Source organism: Glandiceps talaboti, chromosome 5 (assembly GCF_964340395.1).
Source record: "Glandiceps talaboti chromosome 5, keGlaTala1.1, whole genome shotgun sequence".
Classification (NCBI taxonomy): domain Eukaryota; kingdom Metazoa; phylum Hemichordata; class Enteropneusta; family Spengelidae; genus Glandiceps; species Glandiceps talaboti.
The window spans coordinates 5,038,477-5,047,071 of record NC_135553.1 but is presented as its reverse complement, the minus strand read 5'-3'; the positions used below and the strand labels follow the sequence as shown (position 1 = coordinate 5,047,071).

Genomic DNA, 8,595 nt, shown 5'->3' with positions numbered 1-8,595 from the left:
AATAATCACTCTGCTGCACCTTTACAGGGACTTTGACCTCTTAATATGTTTCGTTGCTTCTAGTTTATTTCCCCAGTTGAAGTTACTTAGACTCCCAAAGTATTATCGCCGTCATCGCTTTTGTGCCCAAGTCGTGATCTTCATCTTTCTCGGTCCTTTTTTTTAAAGCGAAATGTTGGGATATTTTACTCCAGTAGCACGTGTCACACAGCTGGACATTCAAGACGATTTGGTTTCTTTGCTCGTGATAGTTTTATTCTATTCACCATAACGTCAAGCGTCACGAAGTTGACAAGCCTTACTAGCACTTTCAATTCATAACGGAAGTGTAGGGATCGTGGGTTAGGATGACCAAAAAGACTTCCACTTCTAGTGAATTTTAACACCTTCAGAGCACAGTGTGTCGGGCTATGTTCCATAATTTTTAGACAACCGCATTGGTGGAATGTCGGTCACCAAACGTGAAGAAAAAACCAAGCTTATATACGCCCAGCACTACTGCAGCTAGGAAACTTTACTTTTCACACTATCCCAGGCCAGGTTAATAATTTACTGCAACCCCCCCCCCCCTTAAACTACCCCTAATCAATGTTCATAAATGTCTAGTTCTCCTAAAATATTTTTCGACTGTACCTCCAAGCAATATAATTTCGCAAATTACCCAGTGTTCTTTCACATACTAGTACACATGTAAATGAAAACACTAAAACACTTCTTTCATGGTTAAGAATTTAATGAAATTTACGAATGTAATTTCATGCCATAAATTTGAAGAAATTGAGCGGTAGAATGAATTCTCGTCCTCCTGGTATCTGCTCTCATCAGTCACAAACTCCTGGACCTATTCTCTGAAAAGGGAAAAACTAAAGCGTGATCCTGTATAACAAACTAGAAACCCGTGGCTAGCAAAATATCTGTACTTGCAAAACCATGCTACTTTAGGCTATGAGAACATTACATTCAATGGCGTTAGCTTCTATACCCATATAGAAAGGGGAACTGCATTTCCTGAATTACTCGGGACAGGCATTTTCGTGATTGACTAGGGGGTCTGATGATTAGTCCCCAAACTGGGAATACACAAGATTGGCCTAGGCAACCCTGTGATGCGTGTTTTTGTTGCTACAGTTGGCTGTGAACTAGACCATTCTTATCCAATATAGAAACTGCGAGGTTTCAGTTGTACCCTGGACAATTTCAACATAAACCACTTCACTTTACATCTGCAGTTGGCTTGGTCATGGTTGCTAGGGACTTAATTCAGGACTTTAACACATGTATATAGTGATAATTTTAGGTCAGAAGGCAGTAGTAATACTACCACGACTAAATTGGATTAGGTTGCTAGGAACTTGCCTAGTTATGTTAAAAAATCGTACATGCAGCAAATTTCTGCTGAACAAACACTAAACAGACATCACAGTTGCTTTGTCATTCTTTGGGCAGATCACAATAACTACACCACCTCCTCCAACTGGTAAAATCCAATCCATCATGGGTTCCATATCTTACCTATAGGAAATCAACATAGCATGTGGAAGCAAACACTTTGTTAACATTTAGCCATCACTAGGCTGTAGTGTTGCCAGTTCAACCATGCAGGTTATTTTGGTTCCTCCCTCAGAGTCCCTGTGTGACTGGAGAAAAGGGCACATTAGTGCACTTACCTTGGCTTTGAATACTTACCCTTCATCTCCAGTCATCAAAGGTGAATGTTAATGAAAGGTAACATCTATTACCATTTCACCAAACTTAACATCTGTATATTTTGGGTAAAGAACCATGCATCCCACCAAATCACAAGTGACTGTCCTACTTGTGAACACCCACCCATCCCAACAATGGGGGCAATGAATGATGAGCATCACCAACAGACTTGGCAATAAAAGTATGTTCTTGCACATTATCATGCAAGACATATCATTAGTATCACACATACAGCTGCATCCTACATCTATCATACTTGCACAAACAACTCGGCTGCATGCACCCAAGGTGACACTTCTTACATTCTTTTTACCTACAACTCCAGCTCCTGACCTGTTACATCACAATTCAATCCAGATATTTTGCCACAACAAAGTTGTACAAATACCCTGTACTATCAGCAATGCTTTCAGGTGAATTGACAGGCTTGGCTTACACAGTGATACATACAGAAGTGGTTGCTTGGTTAAGTTAGGGGTAATTTGGTTGCTGAGTGTACTTCACACAAGACAATAACAATCAAAACTGGACTACTTTTCACACTACATGTGAATCCTCCTCCCTCCCCCTCCAGGAGTAGCATTATTGACAAGCTTTGCTGCACTATACAGGGCATTTTCTGTTGAGAGAACAATGCAGTTTCCAACTACTTATTAGATGAATCACACTAGTGACTAAACATAATTCCCTCCCCCAACCCATTCTGCAGTTAGCTTTTGCCTTTGATATGGCATGTTTTTCTTTTAAAAGGTGACCTCATATGTTCTACTTTCCAACCAAAAGTTCATTAGTGCTCGACTTTGATCTACAATTCATAAATTGAAAGCCAGGTTTCCTGTATGAACAGAAATACCAAAAGGTTCCTGAATCTGTGAATTGCAAAACAAAGCCCATCACATAATGAATTATTTGATCCACGAGATAGAACATAGGTCAACATTCAAAACTAGACACGGAAAATAATGCCAATCTAGAAGCCAATATTGCCTTTCGATAGTTTTTAGTATGAAGTATCGAGCATATCTTTATGGTTGCAGAAAACAATTTTGTTAAACCAATTTTTGAAGACTTCTTTCCAAAAACATAATGCAAAATTTAGGCCTAATCCTATAATCCTACACTTTGATCCTGTTGCTGAAATACTGGTTCAAGAAATATTTTTTTTTAACGAATGAGAATTGATGGCCGAAATGTTGCTGTCCTAACCCCCCAGTTTAGGAATTTGAATTTGAAGTTGTACAAAATGTTTTGACAAATTTTATCCCCGATATTTTTTTTTGCAGGAACATCTTGTCTGCACAGCGAAGCTGCAAAGCAGGACCACAAAGTAGATGTAGATTTCAGCTATATCTGGTATTCTTTACTGGTTTCTGGAAGTTTTCAGTAAGTCCAAAATTTTTCTCTCCTGCCACTCTTTGCCCACTGAACTGCACTGCATCGCAGAACAAGGAACTGCAACCCCTGCTGCGCTGAACAGCTATTTTTCATTGAATAGTCAGTAACAGGAGCACTGCCACCTCACACTGCTTTCAGCAAATCAGCAACCATGACATGCTCTTACTGCCCTTACAGTAACATCGTACTGCTCCTAATGGTAGGGGAAACAACAGTAAGGTATCCAGGTTAGTCTCAGTCTTTTGTTTTGTTTGGAATAAAAATCTCAAAAACTTTATTTATGGCTGCACATGTGAGAAAGGGGAAACAAACACATTTGTCCAAGGTGTACTGTACTCTCTAAACAAATTACAAAAAAAGAACACACATTACATTAATATGTACCTGTGGAAGACCTACAAAAGAGTCTTGGTTGTACTTGTTAAAAGGGACCCAATTACATATTTAACAAAGTTACAAGTCACAATTCCTGGAAAGAAAGCAAAATTACATGTTGTCTCGTAGATAACCATATCACAATTACTTTTAAATGTTTACAATGACTACTACACCCTACACTAAATCAAAACCTCACTAAGTGTGCACCGTGAGGAACTAGTCTAAATCTTCTAGAGTTGTGAACAAGACATGGAAAAAAAAACAACTAAGTTTAAAATCTGAGACTGGTAAGATATTGAAATGGGATAATTAACCTTTTGCAAAATTTGGTCTACTTGTCAAGGCTACTGGTTGTCAACACCAAGTTTTCAGTCCTATCTCTAGATCTCTGCAGTCTCAAATAATCTAAAGTCTTCAGTAGACGTTTAGTGATCACCCAACAACAAATCCCAGTGCTAGGTTGATGGTGATCTGGATATTGAACGTGATCTGGATCGAGACGGTGACTTCACTGGTGTAATTGATCTTGAACGAGGTGACCGTGAGCGTGACTTCGGAGAATGTGAATGACGTGGGGACCTTGATCTTGACCTGGATCGACGTGGGGACCTAGATCTGGACCTAGAACGGCGTGGAGACCTTGATCTGCTGCCACTGAAACTACGGCGACGGTCACGACTTCTAGACCTGGATCTGCTTCTGGAATAACGTCTTGAATGTCTGTGTCTGACAGGTGAACGCGACCTTGATCTTGAATATGACCTATAAACAAAAACAGACAAAATAAACAAGAATTCTTTCTGGTATCAGTGGTGTGTAGGAAATAACTGCCAACACACCGAACAGATGGAAAGTAGACAGGAAGTAAGAAATGAATGATACAAAGCCACACCGTCTTTAAAAACCATTAGTGATGGATGTTAAGACTGTACCACGAAATTGCTCAATGTAATAGTAACAGTTCTTCAATTCTAAACACTTTGAGAATACCATTCATTGTTAGCAATATCATAGATTTGTGTCACTAAATTAATTGGATAATCACTCAAATATGCTTGTTATTCAATTGTCATTATTACCACTCAACAAAAGTCCAAACAGTGAGTAGTTTTGTACAATAAAAAAATCTAAAAAAGAGAAAAAAAATAAAAGACCTGTATCTGCCTCTTGAGCGAGATCTTGATCTTGAATGAGACCTGAAAGTGACAGCAATATCGTTGTCTGTCAGTATTCAGGTTCACAATGAGAATACAAATTTTCTTGTGTACTTTTGAGTCGGGTGATAGGAATGGTACAAATTCTAAATATCTTGCTATGCAATCTGGATCCTTCATTTTTGTTCCTATTACAAAGAACACCACTAAAAATACTCAATTATGAATCACTTCACCCTTTAATAATTCTAAAATCATTGTGCAGTGTGGGTTTGCTGCATGTATATTCATTCAGTGCAGATATTTAGCGCTGAGCACAAACTGATAACCCAAGCAAGAATAATCGATAACCGTCCACATGCCTTTCCTATCACTCCTTTTAACTTTGTCTATCACTTATTTTAGTAAAGCTCATCCACACTAGAAACTAGTTTTCTTGCCATATGATACCATGAAATTGTGAAAAATATAGACAAGAATTCATACAAATGTCATAACCATGATTTGCAATGTGGAGTCCAAGTGGCTGCTATAGCTACTAGAATACAAGTACTTTGCTGAATCAACTAGAATTTGAACAAAGGTTATCAATTTTCAATATTGATATGGAGAAGCACCAAAATTGTTATAGTACTCAAAATCATAACTTTACCCTTAAATCAAAGGATTCTTTATAAGAGCTATAAATGGCTTCATTACTATCATCAGACAAGAAACATTGCTTTGAAAATCAATTCACAAAATGGGCAAATTTTCTAGTACTTCCATAGGAAATAACATTTTAGGACTTTGAGAACTATCAAAGTTAACAAAACTGAGTGTCATTGTGGTTTCATTGCAAACACAAAACCTCCAAGATTGTGGTTTTTTTTATAGTTCACATGCTACACTCGACATACATTGTTCATGAAGATAATGCAGAATATGATTACAAGCACACTGTGACAAGTTAATTTATCTGATGTATAAACAAACCTTCGACGCCTTCCATAACCACCACCGCCGCCTCCACCTCCTCCATATCCACCACCACCACCACCGCCGCCGCCACCACCACCTCCGTAGTAGCGCCTTGGTGGGGGACGTCTTGGGTCTGATGGTCTACCATACCGAGCCATTTGAACTCTCAATTCTCTACCATCAAGAATGGCACCATCCATAGCATCCAGCGCGTCCTCTGCATCACGTTTGTCATAATATCTGAAGATTTGATAATTTTCAATAATTATAACATTACAAAAGAGAAAGGCTATGTTCTAACTTCAACAGAGATTAGAATATTGTTTGGTTTTTTTTCAAGTAGATACATCTACACTTCACTACTTGGCTGTGTCCATCTATATGTTTATAATCTATACATTTGTTTAGTTATGCCTGTAATGTTAACTTATTATTTCTATTAGCGGTAGAGCCAAACTCGATTAGCGGAAAGCTATTTTTTGGACTCCAAATTGCCATTTTGTTTCTCCCTTCGTCTATGTTATCATCATTGACCTGTACATATTGACTTTCAAATTGGCAATAAATAAATGAATAAATTTGTATAATGCAAATTACTAAACATACAATAAACAAATGCTTAATGCTACCAAAGGTAAATATTTTAGTAAGTGAACACTGATTCATGAAAATTGAAACTATACATTACTTCATTTGAAACAAATCCAAGTTCACTTTTCCTGTCTTTCATTTATTAAGGGTCTTTTCGTATTAAAACGAAATGTTTACTGGTGGTTTCTATGCATATGAACATACACGTATGAACGTGCTCAAAACAGCACCACAAGTAAACTACCTTTCACAAGTTGCACGTTACCATTTTTGTAAAAACAATATCAATTATCATGACTGCGTGTACCTCCAACATGTACTGTACATTTTATATAGTTATGAAGGAAACAGTTATTTTTCTCGCATGCTGCTGTCTACTTTGGAACTCTATCCCGGGTGAACTGAAAATGACTGGTGACGCTGAACTTTTAAAAGCGAACGTTATGAACTGTATTGATTTTATTACCACGTGTACTATATGTAGCCATTTGTAATTATTTTATTAACCAGTCATGGAGTTCGTTGTTACTCATGTTTTCTTTTTATCTTTATTATACTACATGTGTAGTGTATTTGAACATCTTCAAATAAAGAAAATGCGCCTGAGAAAATGAACTTACACATGCTCAAACACATAATGAAATCGGAAGGTGTGAGTCTGCGAGCAAAAGGCTTACGCTTTCCTTGAATGAAGACGCGACAATGGATGTGGCATCGCCTTTTATGCTAATGACACATTGCCATCGTTTGAATTCAAAAACCTCTGGAATATGTTCCGAATGAAAGTACAATAATTAAATACAGAGAATGTATACTGAAATTGGAAATTATTGATGGTAAATGGCTTCCATAAATTAATGTACGTCACGTCAGAACAACGTTTTTCTTCGTCCATGATGAAAATTAGGTCAAGTAACATGTAGCATGGCGACATGTAGAGACGCGACAAGAAGCAAACACCAAACATGCAAACCAAGAAACGAATAGCGATGATACACTCCTACATTTAAGGTTACAGGATACGTAGATTATACAAGTACAAATAATCATTACCTGACGAATGCAAATCCTCTGCTTTCACGAGTAAAACGATCTCGTGGTATATACACATCTCCAACGTCGCCATATTTTTCAAAGCATCGGCGCAAATCATCGGGTGTTGTTCGGTAAGTCAAATTGTCTACTTTAAGGGAATGCATCCCCTCGATTTCAGGCGGTCCACGGCCGTAGCTCATAATGTTCAACAAGAAGAATTGAAAGAGTCTTGATTTCGCGACCGGATAATATTGTGTTGTTGTCAGTGAAAATTTGGTGGCACTGTCAAACGTGCGTATCTAGTGGCCCTGTGAAGACCTGTGCCACGCTGTAGCAATTGTACCCTATAGGGGGATCAAGCAATTCGACCCCAAGGCGCGGGAAATCAGACGGACAGTGCGGGCGCTGTTTGTACCGCCACGACTGTATTTACAGAGCAAAAACAGCATGCAGCTCACGCCAAGTGATGGTGCAGTAATGGTCTTTCTTTTTCTTTTCTCTCAAAAAAATTAATTATTACTTTGTAGGCAAGTGCGGGGGGGGGGGGGTATTTTTTACCCCGTCTTTACAAATCGGTTCTCGGGGAGGGCCATTTTTAGATCATGTAGATGGGATGTATATTAAGGATAGAGTAAATCATGAATCACTGGACACATTGTTCGTCCATGTACTGTTCTCACATTTGGAGTATAAATACGAAAAAATGTTTCGATGATGTTCGTGTTGCGTACAACAATGCTTTTAAGAATATTGCTTGACTGAAAGAGGCATGTGAGTATTTGTAACACGTTTGTCCATAGTTTAATTAGCATGACATTCGAAAGCAAACAGCGTGGAATGTTATTTCAGACTCAAAGAGAGTAAAAATATTTTACAGCTAAAATTATGTAGGCTTGGTGTTTCACTCATGCAACATCATGACATTTATTACAAACCCTCAGGCAACTGCTAATGCAAAAGAAACAATTACATAGGTGCCTAGTCTTGCTCCTAGACGTTCGGGCCTTCTTCCGATACCATAAGCGAACGAAGTTCGCAGTGAGGGCTTTGATAGCGATGTTCGGTCGTGTGTCGTATTGTATCGGAAGAACATCCGAGGTCTAGCAGATAGACTAATATGTGCCGTGCACAGTGGGGTTGTAGAAGTAGTCAATTTGAAATGTTGATTATCATTTAGAAAATACAATTAAAATCATCAAATCCATGTGCAATGTTTTCATTAGAAGCCTGTTTTGACTGCACTGTTAAAGAATAGCAATGCTTTAATATCAGTTTTCAATGTGATTCGGCAATGGATCCTGCTGTGTTTATTGTGTTTCTGTTATTTTGTTAGTCTAGAGTTGTCAAAAACGTAATGTCCCATGAGTGAAACACC

The 8,595-nt window shown here is 38.2% G+C and overlaps 1 protein-coding gene across 3 annotated transcripts; it reads right to left on the bottom strand.

The window, feature by feature from the left end:
- Nucleotides 1-764: 764 nt before the first annotated feature.
- On the bottom strand, nucleotides 765-7,542 carry LOC144435959 (uncharacterized). 3 transcript variants are annotated; one of them, XR_013480916.1, is made up of 5 exons: nucleotides 7,239-7,542; nucleotides 5,610-5,834; nucleotides 3,795-4,242; nucleotides 1,513-3,295; nucleotides 768-848 (listed from the first exon to the last, which is right to left on the bottom strand). XR_013480916.1 is itself a non-coding variant. In XM_078124604.1 (3 exons), exons 1-3 carry the CDS (start codon nucleotides 7,418-7,420, stop codon nucleotides 3,936-3,938), a joined length of 714 nt encoding a protein of 237 aa, XP_077980730.1. In that variant the 5' UTR covers nucleotides 7,421-7,542; the 3' UTR covers nucleotides 3,359-3,935. The 3 variants fall into 3 exon arrangements, 1 of the variants encoding a protein (XP_077980730.1); XR_013480915.1 differs by having other exon boundaries at nucleotides 765-3,295; XM_078124604.1 differs by lacking the exons at nucleotides 768-848; nucleotides 1,513-3,295 and having other exon boundaries at nucleotides 3,359-4,242.
- Nucleotides 7,543-8,595: the final 1,053 nt, after the last annotated feature.